Below are 22,714 nucleotides of genomic sequence, written 5' to 3'. Positions count from 1 at the left end.
TACTCACTCTTGATGCAGACTTGTCTCTTGCATTTTGTGACAATATTGAGTTTCACAAACTGTTCTTGTTTCTGATTTCTATATAAAATATATCTGATAGAGACTTCTAGTTCCAGATTCCTTATCTTAGAATTTCCCCAGGCGTCAGACTGGATCCGGAGATTTTTCTTCAAGTAGTACCCTTGCTTGAAGGTGATGTCGGTCGACTCCGCATCCATCATTGGTGCCGTGGTTGCCGTGATGACATTGGGGTCGTATATAGGCCCCCGCCTCGGCGTAGTGATGTCATTTCTTTTCTTTCCACATGCTGATCCGGAGCAGAGCTACCCTGATCATTTTCTGACCGAATTCAACCCTTTTATCGAGTTTTTGTGGTGACCCTGGTGCATCTACGTTGTCCCTGAAGACGGGCTTCAAGCCTTGCGAGGCCGGTCACCGTATGATGTCGGTGACGGATCCGCATCGGGTCTGTTTGTGGTGTCTGGAGTACGACCACGACCCGAAGTCGTGCTCCAAGGGCCGGGCCACCCACCCGAAGGTTTTGAGGGAGCGGTCCCTAAAGTTCGTGGCTGCCCGGCGCTCAACTCTGCATCGTTCATGGTCTCCCTCGAAAGGAAGGTCTCGAGACCGTTTGCGGGGTCACCACCACTCATCGTCATTGAAATCTTCGGGCCATTCGGGTAAGAAAAAGAAGGCGGCGAGGCATTCTTCAACTTCCCCGCATCGCTCGGCCGATGCGACGCGGGAGGAGTGTCGATGCTCCAGGCTTCTGTTCGCGGAGTCTACTTCTGGGTCCGCTCTGCGCCTCCCTGAGTTTCCGGGAGCCGGGGCGACACCTGCCGTACTCAAGGAGTTTTATGAGGCCATGCACCTCATATTTGGGCAGTCTGACCCCTCTGCGATGCTTTCGGGGCCTGGAGGTTTGGAAGGGAGCCCTTCGGGTTCCGTTCCGGCAGCTTCCGCCTTGGCCCAGAGGGTCCCTCCAGATCCGCTATGGGATCTGTGCCAATGCCAGTCGTACCATTGCCCGGCACCTGCTAGGTCGTCGACGCTCCCGACGATGGTTGTGCCCACAATCGACGTCGACCCAATCCTTATCCCCGACGACCCAGAGCCGGAACGCCGTCAGCCAACACCACTTATGACTTCGATGGGGCCTTCTCACCCCAGGTTGGATTCGGACCCTCATTACGCTGGGTACGAATACGAGGAAGGATTGGAGGAGACGCTGGACCCTTTAGAATACCAGCTAGATAACCCCGATTTGGACTGGGCACAGGAATTGGGTGAGGCTAGTGGTCTAGATACTTTTGCAGACGCTGGCATGCTTTCTCCTCCTACTGTTGCTACGGCGGAGGGAGACTCTTATTCTATGGTGGTCAGTAGGGCTGCTGAGGTCCTTGGCCTAGAGCTGCCAACTGCAGCCTCAGGACGAATCTCCTGTCGGAGCTGCTTCAACATGGGGCTTCCACTTCGGAGCCTCTCCTCCCATTCCATGAAGCCCTCACTGATGTCCTTCTGGGTACTTAGTCCAGACCCAGAACAGGGGCTCCTGTGAACAGGACAATTGATCGCCACCATCGTCCCACTACGAACTACCCTAAATTCCTATCCGTAAACCCAACGCACAAGAGCCTTGTCATCCAGGTATCCTCATCATCTGGCGCATTCCCTTCCGCTCCCCCGGATAGGGAATCAAAGAGACTGGACCAACCTGGGAAGAAGATGTTTTCTTCCTGCAGTCTGGCGTTGCGGTTGGTGAACACCGCATGCCTTTTGGGCCACTATACACATGTGGGATACGGTGACGCAAATTCTGCTGTAGATCCCGGAGGAGGCCTGGGCTATCGTCTCTCAGGCAGTTGCTGATGGGAGAGATGCGGCAAAGTTCACCATTCGACGTGGACTGGACACGAAAAATTCTCTAGGTAGATTGGTTGCGTCAGCAGTGGGCTGGAGGCACCACGCCTGGTTGAGGACATCTGGATTTTCAGGGGTTTATCCAACAGTCCCTCATGGACATGCCCTTTGATGGCACCTGTCTCTTTGGAGACAAGGCAGAATCGGCGCTTGAAAGGTTTAAGGAGTCCCGGGCTACGGCTTGGTCTCTTGGCCTTTCGTTTGCCTCCCACCCCCAATAGCCCGCCTTTCACTCCTTTGGTAGCCACGGAAGGGGCTTTTCCAGCCACTGTGCCACCCACACTGCTTAGCCCCTGCATGGCCAGGGACGTGGAATCCCATGAACTGGTAGGACAGGGAACCAGAGGTCTGCCCATTCCACCTCCGCCCTGCTGCAGCCTCCAAACCTTCCTAGTCCGTACCCCCTCATATACCAGTCGGTGGCAGGATTCGCCATCACCTGCCCCATTGGGACACCATCACGATGGGCAGGTGGGCTTTGCAGATCGTCCGAAGGGGCTACTACCTCCTCTTTGAGGCTACTCTACCAGCCATGTCTCCATCATATGGCCCTATACTGGAGGATCGTCTAGCACATGGGTACTCGCAAACATTTTCACGGGGGCCGCAGAGTTTGGTCTTTGATGTGACCGAGGGCCGCACTGATGGCAGCAGGGTGGCAGTCGGGGGTTGGTAGTAAAGTGGGCTCAAGGGACGCAAAGCTATACTTCTAGTGTCTGAATAGCACAACGTGAAACCATAAACTTGGGAATAATCACGGCTTCTCCCCTTAACCAAACTGTGTGATCCTATGCAAATGTTTTATTTCACTTTCCCTCCTTTTTGCTCATTATCACATATGAGGACCTCGCATGACTTTAGGATGTGTGCTGCACAAAACCTTTTTGTGTTTGATTTAATAAACTGTAATCTTTTTGTATACTTGAAACCTAGGCCACCGAAAGAGTGCACATAGCTGACTTGCCTCTTAGCTCACCAAAGGCATTGTTGTCGGGGTGGGAGATGGGGGAGTGAATGTTTCTAAATTCTGGTTGGAAAATTATCACTTTGAAAAAATATATTTCTTCAATGCACTGATATAATCTGGTGAACTAAGGTGAAGGTTCTGCGTGTTAATGAAATACACTTTTTGAATTTTGAGCAGACTTGATCCTGCTTTTACATTTTTGTTTCAAATGTGTCTTTAAAAATTAAGGTGTTTCTGATGTTACATTGTACAGAACCCCTCTCTTATCTCAACCTTCAACTCACCTTAAATAAGTACTTGACTGTTTATTTAAATTTTTTAAATGTTGGTGCTGAGTCTAGCTAAGAGCAGCCCAGTGCTGCTGGGCCGCATGTAAAGGTCAGGAGGGCCGCATGCGGCCCCCGGGCCGTACTATGAGTATCACTGGTCTAGCACTTCTCCACGAGGAAGTTACGGCTCTCTTGACCGAGGGGGCCATAGAGAGGGGTTCTGCGCCAGAAGTCGCTTGTGATTGTTATTACTACTATTTTCTCGTGCCCAAAAAGGACAAGGGCTTACGTCCTATCCTAGACCTTTGGGCCCTCAATCTGTTCTTCAAGAAGGAGAAGTTCAAAATGCTCACTGGCTCAGGTCTTGTCTGCCTTGGACCCAGGAGACTGGATGGTAGCGATGGACTTGCAGAACACTTACTTCCATACTCCTGTCTGCCCCCAGGCGCTACCTACGATTTGTGGTAGGTCATGAGCACTTTCAATTTACTGTGCTCCCTTTCGGCCTTACCAGCGCCCCTCGGGTGTTCACGAAAGTGATGACGGTGGTTGCAGCTCATCTACGCAGGTTAGGGGTTTTAGTCTTCCCCTACCTCGACGCCTGGCTGTTGAAGGCAGACACGCCCCAGAAAGTCGTCTCCCATCTTCAGACTACAGTGAACCTCCTGCACACGCTGGGGTTCACTATAAACGTGCAGAAGTCACACCTCTCAGATGCTCCCTTTCATCAGAGCTGTTCTGGACACAGTGCAGTTTCTGGCCTCTCCTCCTGAAAAGCTATGATTCCGATGTTCCAGCCTCTTCTGGGTTTCGGTGAGAATGACTATGAGGCTGCCAGGCCTCATGACCTCCTGCATCCTGCTGGTCACACATGCCAGATGGCATATACGGGCTCTGCAGTGGGACCTGAAGTTCCAGTGGGCACAGCATCAGGGGTACCTCTCCAACATGGTCCAGATCTCTGAGGGAACTGAACAAGATCTGTAGTTGTGGACTTTCTAGTATGATCTTGGTTCTCAGCCCACTGCTGAGGATGGTACGGCTTGGGTATCTACTCTAAGGTAAGGAATAGGCAATGAGATGTCTCTATCAGATGACCAAGTTATGTACCTTCGGTAATGAATTATCTGGTAGAGACATATTCTAGTCCATCCTCCCCGCACTGCAAACTGACTTCTAGGGACTGGGATTCCATTTTCAGGGCCCTAGTTCTGGCGCACCATTCTTTGTGTCCTTCAAGACTCTCTGCGCTTCTGGCATGGAAAAACATGAAAAGAAACTGACGTCAGTGCCCCAGGGTGGTGCATACATACGACTGCAACGTCATCACGGCGACCGCGATGCTGATGAACGCGGAGTCGACCGACGCCACCTGACAGCATGCAAGGGTACTGCTTGAAGAAAAATCTCCAGATCCAGTCTGAAGCCTGGGGGAAATTCAAAGGTAAGGAATCTGCAACTAGAATGTCTCTATAAGATAATTTGTTACCACTGGTAAATAATTTGTTAAATAGAAAAACAAGAAGCTGCAAAATATTAATTTTGAAACCAATCAGTGTTACAGTGTTTCAGTATCACAGTTCTGAAATGCCCAGTTGTAGACGTTTTGGGCCCTGCAGGCTTGTGTGAGCGGGTCTCATCCAAACACAGTAGCTCTCTGTCTAAAACATGTCAAAACTATAAGACTGGTCTCTATTAGTTAACAATCTGCTTATCAGAATCAAGATTGGTTTTCGTCAAAATCAAGATTGGTTTTCGTCAAACAGTACCACAGCTACATATAGTCCCACATAGGAACCCATAACTGATGAGACGACCAATAGTGGATGGTCAGTCACTAGTACTGGGCTAAGGTTCTTGGAAATTGTGAATATGTAGTGATAAGCCACTAAATCCTACAATAGTACTATTATATACTAGAATGATAATCTCACATCTGAAGAATCGTTAGTAAAAGGACTCGTGATTAGAGGTGCCCGTTAACACTGAAGCACAGTTACTAAGGAGTAGAGGATAGCGCTATATTTTGTTGTTGCACATCAATGCGTGTCACATTACTTTTCCTCAGAGGTGATATGGAGAAGATTGTACTTGGAAAACATCATGCGTCATATGTATGATCGCATTTTCCCACAGACACATAATGGGTAAAACCATTTGATTCATCTGGCCCAGACGTCTTACTCAAAGGCGTCAGGAATAATGTTCTACCTTTGCCTTCGCCTAGACAGTATTTGGCCCCTCTCAAGCCTAGTCACAGCAAGCGGCAAAGCGCCCTGTGAAATAGATGGGGAACTTCTGCCAGGAATGCAGCATTGGCCTCTGACTGCTTAAACAACTGGCAGGCCACCCACCAAGGTCTAAATGGTCATACTGCACTGACATTGAAACAGCCAATGACATGAACTCCTTCCCATCTGTCTTGTTTTTTATCACAGACTCTTGAAAGGGAAGGCATCAGTCACAAACGCAAGAGACACCACAAAAACATATGCATCTCAGTACTGACAAAGATGAGTAAATGTGGCCTCAGTTAGGTTTCTGGATAAAACCAAGCACAGCACCAGCAAATGGTGGTTCTGTCTTCTTGCCTCGCCTCTCATTTCATCGCACCATGCTTGGTGATAGGATGTGGTTTTGAATACAAATTATCACCAACAGATACCCCTGACTACTTTTAGTTGGGATCGATGTATGCTTTACCCCCCATCCCTTCCCCGATTCCAATTCCAATTCTTAACTAAGGAAGGAATTATTCGTAGGAAAAATAGACAAATATTTCCTCTTTTGATCCTTCCTTTGCCATTTTTTTTCATGTAAATACTTGGTATGCCCGAATTTCAGTAGAAAGACTTTCACTACCGGAAGAGGCCTTTTGATAACTATGGAACCTAAAGAAGCTTGTGGTAATTTCTCAACTGTTCGTATCATAGAAGGCATCTCAGATGTGTAATATGCTAAGTCCTTCTCAATCAATCAGTAAATTTATAAAGCGCACTACGTACCCGTGAAGGTTTCAAGGTGCTGGGGGAAGGGGGGGGGAGGGGGGTTAGTGCTGCTACTGATCGAAGAGCCAAGTTTTGAGGAGTCTTCTGAATGCGAGTAGGTCTTGGGTCTGGCGTAGGTTGGTCGGGAGGGAGTTCCAGGTCTTGGCAGTGAGGTAGGAGAAGCATCTGCCGCCGGAGGTCTTTCGCTGGATGCGGGGGACGACAGCCAGGGCGAGGTTCGAGGAGCTGAGCTGGCGGGTGGGGGTGTAGAAGCTGAGTCTGCTGTTTAGGTAGGCAGGTCCGGTGTTGTGGAGGGCCTTGTGTGCGTGGGTGAGTAGCTTGAAAGTGATCCTCTTGTCTACGGGGAGCCGTTTAAATTCTCTCAGGTGGTGGGAGATGTGGTGGTGGCGGGGTACGTTGAGGATCAGTCGGGCGGAGGCATTTTGGATGCGCTGGAGGCGTCGTAGGTGTTTGGCAGGGATGCCTGTGTAGAGTGTGTTGCCGTAGTCTAGCTTGCTGCTGACGAGGGCTTGTGTCACGGTTCTTCTTGTTTCAGTCGGGATCCACTTGTAGATCCTGCGGAGCATGCAGAGGGTGTTGTAGCAGGAGGAGGAGACTGCGTTGACCTGTTTGGACATGGAGAGGGAGGAGTCGAGGATGAATCCTATATTGCGTGCATGGTTGGTGGGAGTTGGAGGGGTTCCCAGTGTGGTCGGCCACCACGAGTTGTCCCAGGCTGAGGGGGTGGGTCCGAGGATGAGGACCTCCGTCTTGTCTGAATTCAGCTTCAGCCGGCTGTTCCTCATCCATTCGACAATGGCCTTCATGCTCTTGTGGAGGTTGGTTTTGGCGGTGTGCGGGTCTTTGGTGAGGGAGAGGATGAGCTGTGTGTCATCGACGTAGGAGATGATGTTGAGGTCGTATTGGTGGGCCATTTGTGCGAGGGGGGCCATGTAGATATTGAACAGTGTAGGGCTGAGAGACGAGCCCTGGGGAACGCCGCAGATGATGTCGGTGGCTTTGGATCTGAAGGGAGGGAGGTGTACACTTTGGGTTCGGCCGTGGAGGAGGGAGGCGATCCAATCGAGGGCTTTGTCTTGTATTCCGGCTTCGAAGAGGCGAGCTATCAGGGTGCAGTGGCAGACTCGTATTATTGTTCTGTCTTTTGGAGGTTATAGTCAACCTGCTTGAGATCAAGTTGCATTACACCCCAAGATGTGGGTCCATTCAGGATGTCTGCAGCCCCCTTCAAAGATCTAGATGGACTTGAGATTTAGCAAGAAGGTGCACGGTATGCCCCCATAAACAGGGTCCAGTTTATGGGTTTCTTTGGGTCCTTTACGGGTGGACATTGAGAGTGTGTTCTTCATGGCCTTGTGGTGCTCTGTGCACCAGTAGCCTCTTCTGTGCGTGGATCAGATCTGAATGTTTGGGAACCTCAGGAAGTTTTACGGAAGAATGAATGAGTCCGTGTGAGCCATGTTCATTGTGGTAAACTTAAGATGGCTGCACTAAAGTAAAGTTCCCCCCAGCACTTTGACCCTCACTGCTGGGTGCAGGAAGATGCCAGCTCTCATACCGTGGGTGGAAAGTCATGCCCTACATGCGGGTTGTTAACTGGAAGTTGATTTATTTCCATCTGACTGTGACCACCATGGCCCAACTCAGCTGTGTTTGACTAATCCTTTGCAGTACTCTGCTCTGTTGGGGTCTGCTTTGATTTTCAGAGTTTAGTATTTTTCGCTACTCATTATCCTTCTATGGCTTCCTGCCCATCTGATGTGTCATCTTCCATGGAAAAGAGGCCTCTTTCAAACTCTGAGATGGAAACTTGCCAAACTTCATTTCCAGAACAACAATTGCAAAGCCTGGATTCGAAGCAGTGCAGTAATCTTCTAACTCAACGCCCACATGTAGCAGACAAGCTTTAGCAAGGCTGATAGTTTGGGCTTTTGCATTCTGGAAAGCTTATGTTAGGCTTCAAAAACATACAAAGCTGAGGTATGACATAGATAGCAGCATCACAATCCTCCTTTGCCCCAAAACAGTAACTGCATGGAGAGCAACAGTGCGAAGGATGATGTGGTTTCTCTCACTCCTTCTTTTTCTCTCTGAGCTCATCGTGAGCAGTCTTTTGCATAAAACCGGATCAGTGTCTCAGTGCAGCATGATCACAGCAACTGACACACCCTTCACGAATATGCACTAAATATGACATTTCCTGTAACTTCCAGCCCTAACCCAGTCTTGTGATATAACAATGCAGTATTTCTCCCTAGCAGCACTGAGTACCCTTGTCAAAGCACAAAAATAAGTCCAGAAAACAAACAAGATATAAAAGTGACTTGGGTAGAAAGGGTTTAATGTTCAAACGCCGCTCAATACCAGAGGTCCTTGTACCTCATATACATTAATATCACTGTCCGCCTTGATAAGTGCGATGTTGTTACTCAGACAAAAAAAAAACATGAAAATGGAACTTGTACCACTCACACGGTCTAGAGTACACCTAGAGTATACCCTACACCTTATCCTCCTTGTTAGATAGCTGGAGCATGAAGCCACCGGCCCTTGTCACTAAAAGAACAAGTCTTTATGACTTTGAAACTTGTGCCGTTACCAAAGCACTTTGCTAAATACTAAAAGTCTTTGACTGTGAGGCTTGTGCCCGGCCTGATACCTGATCCTTGCACCTTACGCGGGTCTCTGTGATTGTGAGACTTAAGCGATGCACAAGGCATGATACCCAGTGCTCAAGGCATTATGGGCCTGATTCTAACTTTGGAGGACGGTGTTAAACCGTCCCAAAAGTAGCGGATATACCACCTACCGTATTACGAGTTCCATAGGATATAATGGACTCGTAATACGGTAGGTGGTATATCCGCCACTTTTGGGACGGTTTAACACCGTCCTCCAAAGTTAGAATCAGGCCCTATGTCTGTAATCCTCATACCTTACACAGCAAGTCCTTATGACTGTGAAACGTGCCTGTAGGAAAGTACCCTCTTTTGGCATGATTACCCACTTTTTGCCTGCTGTTAGTATGTTTTGACTGTTTTCACTGGGATCATGCTAACCAGGACCTAAGTGATTGGGCTCTCTCCCTCTAAATTTGGTTGCTTAGGAGTTTGCACACCTCACATGTTTTATACTCGTGCCCCCATACAAGTCCCTAGTATATGGTACCCAGGGCATTGGGGCATCAGGGGTTCACCCATGGGCTGCAGCATGTATTGTGTCACCGATGGGAGCCCATGAAAAATGTGTCTGCAGGCCTGCCATTGCAGCCTGCATGAAAAGGTGCATGTCCCTTTTCACTACAAGTCACTGCACCAGGTCATTGTAAGTCACCCCTATGGTAGGCCCTCCTAGCCCAGAGGACAGGGTGCGAGGGTGTGTGTGAGGGCACCCCAGCATGAGCAGAGGTACCCCCCACCAACTCCAGCTCCATTACACTGGACTTTGTAAGTGCGGGGGAAGCCATTTGTACCCGTATACTTGACACAAGTACCTGTGGGTAACAAACATGTCAGAATCATACCCCAATACTGTTGCCAGTATTGGTTGTATGATTCCACGCACTCTGATGGCTCATTAGAGGACCCCCAACATTGCTACCACCAGTCTTAAAGGATTTTCCACGCGGCCCCAGCTGCTGCCACCCTTCAGACAGGTTTCTGCCCTCCTGTTGCTTGACCAGCTCAGGCAGAGGAAGGCAGAACAAAGGATTTCCTGTGGGAGAGGGAGGTAACACCCTCTCATTTGGAAATTGGTGTATGGAAGGAGAGCACCAAATGTGCCCTTCTGCCCCTCCCAAGCCATGTAACACCTGTTTGCACCAGCCCAGGGACCCCCAGGTCCCTGCTTTGGTGTGAGATTGGGCAAAGGAAAGGAGAGTGACCTCTCCCCTGTCCATCACCACCCTAGAGGTGGTGCCCCGAGCTCCTCCAGGTGGCCACTCGATTCTGCTATCTTGAATCCAAGGTGGGCAGAGGCCCCATTGAACACCTGAGTGGCAAGGTCAGGGAGGGGACGTCACAGCCTCCTTCTGATAGGCAGTCACCCTGCTAGGTGACTAATCCCCCTTCCTGGGCTATTTAGGGTCTCCCTCTTGGGTGGGTCCTCAGATCTGACATGCAAGATTCCAACAGGACTCCTCTGCATCATATACTTCTTCTTCTGGCCACTGGGACTGCAACTGGACCCGAAACTGACAATCTGCAACTAGGGCGACAACTCTGCCCTGCAACATTGTTCCTCTGGCTCTTTCCTGCAATTGCAACATTTCCCAGACTGTGCATCCTCTGAGGGCGACAGGTCTTCAGCCTGCACAAGAAGTAAGAAGGAATCTCCCTTGGAGTGAAGGAGTCACTCCTCTGCATCTGCAGGCACCTGCTGCAATGATGTCTGGCTGCGTGGATCTTCTCTCCTCTGGAACTGCGTGGATCCTGCATCACAGGTGATGGTCTGGAGTGGTCCCCTTGGTCCTCTCTACCAGCTTTCCAACTTGGGAGACAGTAAGCCCTTGCCTCTCCTTGCAGGACAGCACCTCTGTGCACCGCAACTCTTGCAACTACCAAGGATTCTTTGCTCTTCTTCCAAGGGATGTTCAGATAGTGTGTAGCCCGGCCCCCAGCACTTCTTCCTGCAAAGCACAGTCTCCTCAATGCTGCTCCAGCGACGTGGAACACTCCTCCAGGTGTGCTGAGTGGGCCTCCCTGTGACTCCTGATCCTGCTGCCAGTGGGTTGCCTGTGAGGGCTGCCTCCTCTTCTTGTGACTCTCCCAGCTGCTGAGGGTCACCCTGGACTTCTCTCTTTGGGTCGAGTCCCCTGGACCTTGCTGTTCCCTCTTCAGCCTTGCAAACCACCTTCTCCGTCTCTTGAATTTGCCAAGGCTTGTTGGTGGTTTTCCACCACCACTGACCGACTGCATCTCGACCACCGACGTGGGACATCACTTGCATCACTTCTGGGACTTCTCTTCAGCTCCTGTGTTGTACTGCTGGCCTTCTTCGTCCACAGGTCGACCTGGTCCTGCATCCACAGAAGGGTGGGTAGTGGCTCTAGCCACCACCGGACACTCCAACGCGAACTGGACTTGGCACCCTTTCTTTGCAGGTCCTCTTCTGTCAGAATCCACCTTTGGGTTCTTCCACTTTTGGCTGGGTCTTGCATAATCCTTTTCCAAAGTTCTCCTGTTGGTTTTGGGGAAAACCAGGTGCTTACCTTTGATCTCCTGGTTGCTGGGGGGTCACTCTGGTATGCACCTCTTGGGGTTCCTGGATTCTCCAGCTTCCTTTTACTGATTCCACTTTTTTGAGTGGGGGACTGCCTTTTACATTCCAATATTATAGTAGATGGTTTGGCCCTCCCCTAGGGCCCTCGCTATTTGCTATTGCTTTTACCAATGCTTATTACTTTCTATGCTATTTACTGATTGCTGATGTGTATATAATAGTGTGTTTACTTACCGCCAGTTAGGGAACTGCTTATTTAGTATTCCTGTATTTGTGTTACCCTAATAAAGTACCCTTATTTTTGTAACACTGTGTGGTATTTCATGTGTGTAAGTGCTGTGTGACTATAGTTGTATTGCACAAGCTTTGCATGTCTCCTAGATAAGTTCTGGCTGCTCAGAAAGAGGAAGGGAGAGGTAGAAAGGGAGAGAGAGGTAGGGAGAGAGAGGTGGGTAGGGGGAGAGGTAGAGAGGGAGGCAGGTAGATGGCGAGGGGTAGGAAGAGACGTGGAGAGGGAGAGGTAGAGAGAGAGGCTTAGAGTTAGAGGGGGAGAGGAAGAGAGAGGGGGTGGGGAGAGGTGGAGGGGGGAGAGAGGTGGAGAGGTAGACGGAGGTAGAGGGCGAGAGAGGTAGGGAGAAAAAGGTGGAGAGTTGAAGACAGAGAGAGGTAGAGCTAGCGAAGGGGATAGGTTGAGGTAGAGAAGTGTAGAGATGGAGGTAGAGAGGCAGAGAGGTAGAACGAGAGAGAGGTGGAGAGGGAGACAAAGAGGTGGAGGGGTAGAGAGAAGTTGAGATAGAAAGATATAGAGGCATAGAGAGGTAGAGTGAGAGAGTTGGAGAGTTAGGTGAGAGAGAAGTAGAGAGGTAGAGGAGGAGAGAGATGTAAGGGGAGAGAGCTAGAGGGAGAACGAGGGGTAGAGAGAGGTAGAGAGTGTGCGAGAGAGAGATAGAGAGTGTGCGAGAGAGGGAAAGATAGAGAGGGGAGAAAGGTAGAGAGAGAGAAGATAGAGAGAGGTGGGGAGACCGGTACAGAGAGAGAGGAAGAGAGCGAGAGAGAAAGGGAGGAATAGAAAGGGGAGAGAGGTAGCCAGGGAGACAGAGAGGTGTAGAGGGAGGTAGAGTGGTGTAGCGAAGAGGTAGAGAAGAGGGAGAGGGATGTAGCGAGGGGGGGGGGGAAGAGGTAGAGAGGGAGACAGAAAGGTAGAGGGCGAGTGAGGCAGGGAGAGAGAGGTAGCGAGAGAATGGCAGAGAGGAAGAGAGGGGTGGGGAGGTAGAGAGGGAGACAGAGAAAGGGAGTAAGAGAGGGAGAACTAGAGAAGGGGAGAGTTAGAGAGATGTAGAGGTAGAGAGAGCGGTAGAGAGAGAGGATGAGAGGGGTAAAGAGGGAGGTGGAGAGAGAGATGGAGGTAGAGAGGTAAGTAGAGAGAGAGGTGTAGCAAGAGATGTAGAGAGGTAGGTAGAGAGTGGTGTAGTGAGAGAGTTAGAGGTGTAGCGAGAGATAGAGAGAGGTGTAGAGAGAGGCACAGAAAGAAAGGTAGAGTGGGAGGTGAGAGAAGTGGAGAGAGGTAGAGCGAGAGGTGGGTAGGGAGGTAGAGGGGGAGAGAGAGGTAGAGAGAAGGCGAGGGAGAGAGAAGGGGTAGGGAGAGAAGTATAGAGTGAGGGAGAGAGGGAGAGATAGAGGGGGAGAAAGAGGTAGAGAGAGAGGGGTGGGGAGAGAGGTACAGAGAGATAAGAGGCAGAGAGAGGTTGAGAGCAAGAGAGAAAGAGGGGTAGGGAGGAATAGAAAGGCGGAGAGGGGTACATGGAGGTATAGAGGTGTACAGAATAGGTAGAGAGAGGTGGAGAAGAGGGAGAAAGAGGGACGTGGAGAGAGAGTTAGAGATAGGGAAAAGGGTAGAGAGAGAGGGGGATAGAGGTAGGGAGAGAGGGAGACAGAAAGGTGGAGAGTGAGAGAGACCGGTAGAGAGGTAGGGAGAGAGCAGTAGAGAGAGAGGGTGAGAGAGGGGTAAAGAGGGAGGTGAAGAGAGATAGGTCAGTAGAGAGAGAGAGGTGTAGCGAGAGATAGAGAGGCACAGAGAGAGAGGTAGAGAGAAGTAGAGATAGAAAGGTAGAGAGGCATAGAGAAAGGTAGAGCGAGAGGTGGGGAACGAGGGAGAGGGGGAGAGAGGGCGAGGAAGAGGGAGAGAAGGGGGTAGAGAGGTAGAGAGAGCGAGAGAGGTAGAAAGGGAGCGATATGGGGAGAAAGAGGTAGAGAGAGGTGGGCAGAGAGATAGAGGCAGAGAGAGAGAAAGAGAGGTAGGGAGGAATAGAAAGGGGAGAGAGGTAGCCAGAGACAGAGAGAGAGAGGGGTAGAGGGAGGTAGAGAGAGGCGGAGAAGAGAGAGAGCGAGGTAGAGAGGGGAAGAGGGAGGTGGAGAGAGATAGGGAAAGAGGTATAGAGAGAGAGGGGGGACAGAGGTAGGGAGAGAGGTGGAGAGGTAGAGAGGGAGACAGAGGGAGAGAGGTAGAGAGAGGGGTGTGGAGGTAGAGAGGGAGAGCTACAGGCGTAGAGTTAGAGAGCGGGTGAGAGAGGGATAAAGAGGGAGATGGAGAGAGTGGTAGAGATAGGCAAAGAGAGGGGGAGAGAGGTAGAGCAGGAGGCAGAGATGGCGAGAGGGAGAGGTAGAGAGGTGTCGAGAGAGAGTGGAGAGAGAGGCAGAGAGGAAAACCGAGGTAGAAAGAGATAGAGAGGTATAGAGAGAGGTGGAGATGAGAGTGAGAAAGAGGGAGCGAGAGAAGGGTAGAAGGAGCGAGATAAAAGTGTAGAGAGGTAAAGAGAGAGGGGTGGAGAGAGGGATAGGAAAGAGGTAGAGAGGGGATTAGAGGTAGGGGGAGAGGTAGAGAGGGAGACAAAGGTAGAGGGCGAGAGAGAGGTAGAGGGCGAGAGAGAGGTAGAGAGGGAGACAGAGAGGGAGAGAATGAGGGAGATCTAGAGAAGGGGAGAGTTAGAGAGAGGCGTAGAGGTAGAGAGAGCAGTAGAGAGAGGATGAGAGAGGGGTAAAGAGGGAGGTGGAGAGAGAGGTATAGATAGGGAAAGAGGTAGTGGGGGGGAGAGAGGCAGAGTAGGAGACAGAGAGGGAGAGGCAGAGGGAGAGCTAGAGAGGGGAAGAGGTAGAGAGGTGTAGAGAGAGGGAGGTAGAGAGGCAGAGAGGAAAAGAGATGTGGAGGGAGAGAGAGAGAGGTGGAGATGGAAACCAAGAGGTAGGGAAGGAGACAGAGGTCGAGAGAGGTAGAGAAAGAGGTAGAGAAGTAGAAAAAGATAGAGAGAGGTGGAGAAGGGAGCGTGAGAGAGAGGGATCGAGAGAAAATGGTAGAGAGAGAGCAAAACATATAGAGGGATTGAGAGAGAGGTAGAGGGAGAGGTGGGGAAAGAGGTAAAGGGGGAGAGAGATGTAAGGGGAAAGAAAGGTAGAGAGAGGGAAGTAGAGAGGAGAGATAAAGAGGGAGCAATAGAGAGGGGGAGGGATAGAGAGTGAGAAAGGTAGAGAGGGAGGGATAGAAAGGGGAAAGAGGCAGCGAGGCACAGGGGTAGAGAGGGAGAGAGGTTGAGAGGGGGAGAGGCAGGTAAAGAGAGAGGTAGGTAGAGAGAGTCTAGCGAGGGAGGTAGAGAGGGAGGTTGAGAGAGGTAGAGAGGGAGGATGAGAAGTGTAGAGAGAGAGAGAAAGGTAGATAGGTGGAGAGAGAGGCAGAAAGAGAAGTAGAGAGGTAATGAGGTGGGGAGAGGGAGAGACGTAGAGAGATGTAAGGGGAGAGCGAGGTAGGAAATGGCAGAGGGAGGGAGACAGAGAGAGGGAGGTAGAGGAAGAGCAAGAGAGGGAGAGATAGAGAAGTGGAGAAATAGGGAGAGAGAGAGGGTAGAGCGGTGGGGAGAGGGGCACAGAGAGGTACAGGCAGTAAGAGGGAGAGGTAGAGAGGTGGAGAGAGGGGGGAGAGCAAGAGAGGGGTGGGGACAGAGGTAGAGAGAGAGATGTAAGGAGAGACAGAGGTAGAGAGCAAGAGGTAGAGATAGAGGAGGGGAGAAATAGGGAGAGAGAGAGGGGGTAGAGAGGTGGGTAAAGAGGAAGTAAGAGGAGAAAGAGGTAGGGAGGAATAGAAAGGATAGAGCTGTAGAGAGAAGTAGTGAGGTAGGTAGAGGGAGAGAGGTGTAGAGGGTTGTAGCGATAGAGCTAGAAAGAGGTAAAGAGAGAGGGAGAGAGAGGGGTAGAGAGACAGCATTAGAGAGAGGGAGGTGGAGAGAGAAGTAGAGAGGTGGAGAGAGAGAAAGAGGTAGACAGAGAGAGCGAGGTGGAGAGGGAGACAGAGAGAGAGTGGGGTAGAGAGTGGAGAGAGATGTATAGGTAGAGGGAGAGGTGGAGAGGGGGAGAGGTAGGGCGAGAAAGGTAGAGAGAAACAAGTAGAGAGTGGGAAAGAGGTAGAGGGGGAGAGAGGGGGTTGTAGAGAGAGGGGTAGAGAGAAGTAGGCAGGGAGAGAGAAAGAGGTAGAGAGAAAGGGAGAGGGGAAGAGAGGTAGGGAGAGAGAGAGACTTGGAGAGGTAGAGACGGAGACCGGTAGAAGTAGAGAGGGAGAGCGAGAGAGAGCTAGAGAGGGAGAGCTAGAGAAGTGGAGAGGTAGAGAGAGAGGTGCAGAGAGGGAGAGAGGTTGAGAGGTAGAAGGAGAGAGGTGGAGAGGTAGAGAGTGAGGTAGAAATGGGTAGAGAGGGAGAGAGGGATATAAAGGGGAGAGAGAGGTAGAGTAGGACAGAGGGAGAGATAGCAGTAGAGTGGGAGAGTGGTAGAGAGGGAGGTGGAGAGAATGGTAGCGAAAGGTAGGAAGAGAGATGTAGAGGAAGATAGAGACGGAGAAGTAAAGAGAGGGAGAAAGAGGTAGAGCAGTGTAGAGAGAGAGGAGAGAAAGAGGTAGAGAGGTGGAGAAGAGAGAGAGGTAGAGAGGGGTAGAGGAAGAGTGAGAGCGGCAGGTGGAGAGAGAGGTAGAGATAGGGAAAGAGGTAGAGGGGGAAAGAGGTAGAGAGAAGTAGATGGAGAGAGGTAGGGAGTGAGGTAGAGAGGTGTAGAGAGAGGGAGAGAGAGAGCGGTGGGGAGGTAGAGAGAGACAGAGAGGGAGAGAGAAGTAGAGAGAGGGAGGGAGAGAGAGACAGAGAGGTAGATAGAGAGAGGATGAGCTAGAGAAGGGTAGGGGTAGAGAGTGAGGTAGAGCACAAGAGTGGTAGAGGGGAAGAGAGAGGGAGAAAGAGGTACAGAGCTACAGAGAGAGAGAGGTAGAGAGCGAGAGGGGTAGAGAGAGGGATAGAAAGAGGAAAAGGAAGCAGCGAGGGACAGAGAGAAAAACAGAGGGGTTGAGAGGGAGGGAGATGTAGGGAGGTTGAGAGGGATGTAAAGAGAGAGGTAGGTAGAGGTAGTGTGAGAGGTGGAGAGGGAGAGTGAGAGGTAGAGAGAAGGAGGTACAGAAGGAGGTAGAGAGAGGTGTAGAGGAGGTGGGGAGAGAGATGTAAGGGGAGAGAGAGGTAGAGAGGGAGAGTTAAAGGGAGAGAGCAAGGTAGAGCTAGAGAGGGAAAGAAAGAGGTAGAGAGAGAGATGGGACAGAGAGAGGTAGTGGCAGAGATAGGTAGAGACCGAAAGAGAAGGAGAGGTAGGGAGGAATAGAAAGGGGAAAGAGAGGTAGCAAGGGAGAGCTAAAGAGAGAGGTAGCAAGGGAAAGAGGTAGAGAGGTAGGTAGAGAGAGTTGTAGAAAGAGGTAGAGAGGTGTAGAGGGAGAGAGTTGAAGCTAGAGAGGTATAGGGAGAGAGCGAAGGAGAGAGTTGTAGAGAGAAGTAGAGAGAAAGGTAGGGAGAGGCGCAGAGTGAGAGCGTTAGAGAGAGTGGGTAGAGAGGGAGGTGGAGAGAGAGGTAGAGAGAAGTGAAGAGAGAGGTGGAGCAGTAGAAATGGAGAGCGAGGTAGCTAGGGAGAGAGGGAGATAGAGTGAGGTAGAGAGTGGAAAGAGAGGTCGAGAAAGAGGTAGAGAGTGAGAGGTAGAGAGATGGGTAGAGTGAGGTAGAGAGAGAGGTGGAAAGAGGGAGATTGAGGTGGAGAGGTAAGGAGGGAGAGAGGTAGAAAGAAGTATAGAGAGGTGTGGATCGAGAGAGGTAGAGTGCGAGGGAAAGAGCGAAAGGTGGAAAGAGAAGGAGAGAGGTAGGGGTTGTAGCGAGAGAGGTGTAGAAAGGAAGTGAGATAGAGAGGTGGAGAGGGATGGAGAAAGAAGAGGAGAGGGGTACGGGTTGTAGAGAGGTAGACAGGGCACGAGAGAAGGAGGTAGAGAGAAAGGGAGGGGGAAGAGAGGTAGAGAGGAAGACAGATGTAGAGGGCGAGAGAGGGAGGTAGAGAAAGAGGTAGAGAAAGAGGTAGAGAAGGGGAGAGGTACAGAGGTGTAGAGAGGTAGAGAGGGAGAGCTAGAGAAGGGGGAGGGGTAGAGAGAGGGGGTGGTAGAGACGGAGAAAGAGGCAGAGAGGTTGAGAGGTAGAGGAAGAGAGAGGCAGAGAGGTAGAGGGAGAGATATAAAGGAGAGAGGGAGAGATAGCAAAGGAGAAAGAGGTAGAGGGGGGCAGGTAGAGAGAAGTTAGATGTAGAAAGTGGTAGCGAGAGGTAGGAAGAGAGGCGTAGAGAGGGAGAGGTGTAGAGAGATAGAGAAGGAGGTAGAGAGAGGTAGAGGTGTACAGAGAGAGGGGTAGAGAGGTGGAGTGGAGGGAGAGAGGTAATGAGAGAAAGGTAGAGAGTTGGGTGGAGAGAGGTAGAGGAAGAGAGGGAGAAGGTAGCAAGGGAGAGGGAGGTAGAGATAGGGAAAGAGGTAGGGGAGAGAGGGACACAGGTGGAGAGGGAGAAAGCGAGGTAGAGGGGGAGAGAGGTAGGGAGAGAGGCAGGGAGGGAGAGAGGTTGAGAGGGAGGTAGAGAGAGATGTAGCGAGAGGTGTAGCGAGAAGGAGAGAGGTGGAGTGAGAGGGAAAGCGGTAGAGAGAGGCACAGAGGGAGGTATAGTGAGATAGAAAGGTAGAGAGATAGAGCATTAGAGGAAGAGGGGGTAGAGAGGGAGGTGGAGAGAGGGGGAGAGACAGGGAGAGAGGGGGGTGGTAGCAAGAGGTAGGAAGCGAGGTATACAGAGATGTAGAGAGAGAGATGGAGAGGTAAAGAGAGGTAGAGGGAGAGCGATGTAGAGAGGGAGATAGAGAGAGAGAGAGAGAGGGATAGAGATGTAGAGAGAGGGAGGTATAAAGGGATAGAGATGTATAGAGAGGGAGGTAGAGAGGTGTAGAGAGAGAGGGTGGAGAGGGAGCCAGAGAAAAAGATAGAGTAGTAAAGAGAGGGGTAGAGCAAGGTAGAAAGGGGTAGAGGTAGAAAGGTGGAGAGGGTGAGAGAAGGGAGAGAAAGAGGTAGAGAGAGGTGGGGTAAAGATAGAGGTAAAGAGAAAGACGTAGGGCAAGATAGAAAGGGAGATAGATGAAGGGAGGGGGAGAGGGAGAGGGAGAGATAGCAAGGGGGAGAGAGGTAGGTAGAGTGAGGTATATAGAGAAGTGTAGATAGATGTAGAGAGAGAGGGAGAGGTAAAGAGGTAGAGAGAGGTGGAGAAGAGGGAGCAAGAGAAAAAGGTAGACAGGTGAGAGAAAGGTTGGGAGAGGTAGAGAGGGGGTAGAGAGGGAGGTGGGGAGAGAGTTGGAGAAAGGTGTAGGGAGATGGAGAGACAGAGAGAGATGGCAAGAGAGAGTTGGAGAGAAAGAAGTACAGAGGGAGAGAGAGGTAGAGAGTGTCAGAGAGGGAGGTAGAGAATGAGGGAGAGGTGGGGCGAGAGATAGAAGGGAGAGGTCGAGAGAGATGTAAAGGGAGAAAGAGAGGTAGAGAGCGCGAGACAGCAAGGTAGAGAGTGAGGTAGAAAGCGGAAGAGAGAGAGAGGGGTAGATGGAGGTACAGAGAGGGAGAGAGGTAGAGAAAAAGGGGGGAGGGGAAAGTAAAGAGAAGTAGAGGGAGAGAGGTCACAAGGGAGAGAGCTGTAGAGAGAGAGAAAGATAAAGAGAGAGAGGCATAGAGAGAGCATTAGAGCAAGAGAGGGGGGTAGAGGAGGTGAAGAAAGAAAGGTAGAGAGTGAGAATGAGGGGGGAGAATGAGAGAGGGACAGGGAGAGGGGGAGAGGTGGTGAGAGAGAAACGGGTAGAGAGAGGGAAAGAGGTAGAGAGAGGGGGAGAGAGACAGGTAGAAAGGGTGATTAAAAGAGAGAGAGGGTGAGAGGTAGCAAGAGAGGTAGGGAGGGAGAGTCAGAGAAAGGTAGAGGGGAGAGATAGTAAGGGAGAGAGATGTGGAGAGAGGGAGAGAGGTGTAGAGAGGGAGACAGAGGTAGAGAGGGAGAGACGTAGAGAGGTGTAGAGAGAGAGACGTATCAAGAGGAAGAGAGAGAAGTATAGAGAGAGGTAGGTAGAGGAAGAGAGGCAGAGAGGATGGAGAGAGGGGGGAGAGATAGCAAGGGGGAGAGAAAAAGATAGAGGGTGGAAGAGGTAGATAGGGAGGTAGTGAGAGGTGTACAGAGAGGTAGAGAGATAGAGCGAGGTAGGAGGGAGAGAGTGAGAGATGTAGAGGGAGGGAGGTAGAGAGAGAGGTGTGGAGGAAGAGAGGGAGTTAGGGAAGTTGACAGAGGTGTAGAGAGGGAGGGAGAGAGGTAGAGAGAGGGATAGAGAGAAGTAGAGAGAGAGGTGGGGAGAGGGGTTAAGGGGGAGAGAGGAAGAGAAGTGTAGAGAGAGGTAAAGAGGGAAGTAGAGGTAGGTAAGAAGAGAGGGGGGGAGGAAAAGGGAGAGAGCGAGCTGTAGAGAGAAAGAGAGAGTGGTAGAGGGAGGAAGAGAGAGATAGAGCAGTAGAGACCGAGATAGAGAGAGGGCTAGAGGTAGAGTGAGAGGTAGAGATAGAGAGGGGTAGAGAGAGAGAGAGATGGAGAGAAAGAGAGAGATATACAAAAACAAATCATCATCACGAAGGCACCATCACAAACCAAACCTGAATCCTTCAGTGCCTTTCTAAACAGTGTTTTCACTGGTGTGAACACATTTCTATGGACAACCAAAAAAGAACACTAAGGCTTGCAAAGCCCAGACTGGAGAAAGGATGAGGGACCATCACACCTGTAACAGGAGGAATCGTGAACTTGGTGTGAGGGCCAACAAAAGTTTTCACTTAGTAAGCCTGGGAGGGAACTAAGCACACAAAGGAGGGACATTTAGACAAATGCACCCATAAAAAGGAAGCATTTAAGACACGCTCAACAAATAACTAATGGCAATAGGGGACGTGGTTAAAGCCCATAGACTGAATACAACATGTCTTGCAGACAGAACATACGCGCTGCCTAGGCTAGACCTAAAAAGGGCTCAGCACTTGGGAGTGGGGGGGGGGGATTAGGCTGTGGGGAGCCTCAGCAGTTAAACGCCCCTTGAAGATCAGTAGCATAGCAAGGATAGAAAGTAGCCCATTTGACTGCTGTTAGGGTACTAAAATAAAGTAATTAAGAGGGTTCAATGAGTCCTTAATATGTGTGGGCCCAGTTGCCACTGCACCAAAGATAGCTACTCCCCTTTTCCTGCAAGTGAAGCTTGTGCCTGTTTACAAGGCATGGTGTGTGTGGTCCTCGTACCTTGTACAATTCTTGAATACTGTGAAACGCTACTTCAGACATTGCTCACTTAGAGTTTTAGAACTATGTGACATTTGTGTGTGTTTCTTTCAGATTGACATCCAGATTAAAGACGCCATTGGCCGATATCACCAGTGTGCGACAATCCAGCTAGACTTCCAGCTGCCGATCAGATTTAACCTCAGCTACGTAAGGTATTACCCGAGAACCAGTTCACCCCTTACCATGATGTTTAATCGTGCTCCCAAACAGGGACGGCATTCCATAAATTCACTGACTGCAGTCCCACGTGCAGAACATCATAACACTTCATTACAGCATTGACAGAATATTTAGTATAATGTAAACCGTGGGCCCCAAATTAAAAAAATACTCAATACCAGTAGTGGTACAACCAGACAAAAACTGAGGGGATGGCTGAGTGAGCGAACCCTCCCCGCTGATAGATTTGATGTTCTAGATGACGAGTGTGCATCCTTGCAAGGCAGGCTCATTCCCCTCTTAAGTTTATTTAAAGCACTTCTCATCCCAGTGTACAGCACTTTACAACAAACAGATGGTATACAGAAGTAATGGACCATCCATTCGTCGCAGGTGGCGAAATTAAGTCCATACCTTGGTTAACGGTGACATCTAGCATTACAACGCTTGAAGTGTGGTATTTAGCACGGGATAAAAAGTTATCATTATTCCTAATACCACAAAGAGCTCCTTCCACAAAGCATGATGTAAACGCATCCTAGTCTCTAATAACTCAGTCACTATTTCTCCGAAAGGACAATTGCGGTTAAAAGTGAGATTTGGTGCAACTCTGTAGTGCCTCTTGTCCTCACACCTTTCATCTACATATAGTTCATTGAAGCATGCCCTGCCCTTGTGTGTCCTAGCACTTTTCATTTACTTATAGATCAATGAAGCAAGCTCGGACCTCCACTGCCTGTCCTGATACCTCCCTTTTGTATACTGTCTGATTGGAGAGAACCCACTGCAAGGTGCAGACAGTGTGAGCATCACGCATGACACCCGGTCTCTGTCGGTCCACTGACCAGTGTCAGTTGTAGTACGTGCTATATAAATACAATTGTGCAGAGAACAGGAACGTTTCTTGTGCAGTTCACACAATGCTGAGATTGCATCCTATCTGACTGTCCCACACAGGGTCGACTTTAGCACTGGTGGTGCCCAGTGCAAAAATAATTTATGCCCCCCCCAATCCAATTACCTCCTTCTCTGATTTCCTCACTACCACCAAGCAAATGTGCCCCTCATGTCTCCACAGCCCCTCTCTCACACACATTTCATTTGTTTTGAAGCACTGGTTAAGGCCAACTTTAATAGTAAGAATGTATATCTACCCAAATAAACCCTTTTTGGCAACATTAGGAATAAATAATGAAAGACCGGGGGGGGAAAAACCATAACGTCCCAATCTATTTTATGACGTTTGCATGCAGTTCTTTGATGACAGTTCATAAGACACTGTTCCTTTTTGGGTTGTATCTTATGAACTGCGGTAACAAAAGAGTATATTTGACAAAAGTAGTAATCCACTTACTATCTACATAAAATACAGATCTGTTCTTTGCAGCAGGTATATTAACCCTCTGTGCTACTTTATAGCGAGTCAAAACTGCCACTAGACAAAACTCCTATCTCTC

General features: G+C 50.1%; 1 protein-coding gene across 1 annotated transcript in view; it reads left to right on the top strand.

Moving 5' to 3' along the window:
- LOC138267178 (threonine--tRNA ligase 1, cytoplasmic-like) overlaps positions 1–22,714 on the top strand; it is a 239,383-nt gene that overhangs the window by 186,055 nt on the left and 30,614 nt on the right. The window contains exons 14-15 of the mRNA XM_069216029.1: positions 407–1,522; positions 21,150–21,250. Of these exons, the coding sequence (XP_069072130.1) occupies positions 407–1,522; positions 21,150–21,250 (1,217 nt within the window). The remainder of the gene's footprint in view (positions 1–406; positions 1,523–21,149; positions 21,251–22,714) is intronic.

This window comes from Pleurodeles waltl, chromosome 12 (assembly GCF_031143425.1).
Source record: "Pleurodeles waltl isolate 20211129_DDA chromosome 12, aPleWal1.hap1.20221129, whole genome shotgun sequence".
Taxonomy (NCBI): Eukaryota; Metazoa; Chordata; class Amphibia; order Caudata; family Salamandridae; genus Pleurodeles; species Pleurodeles waltl.
This window is presented reverse-complemented; position numbering and strand designations above follow the sequence as displayed.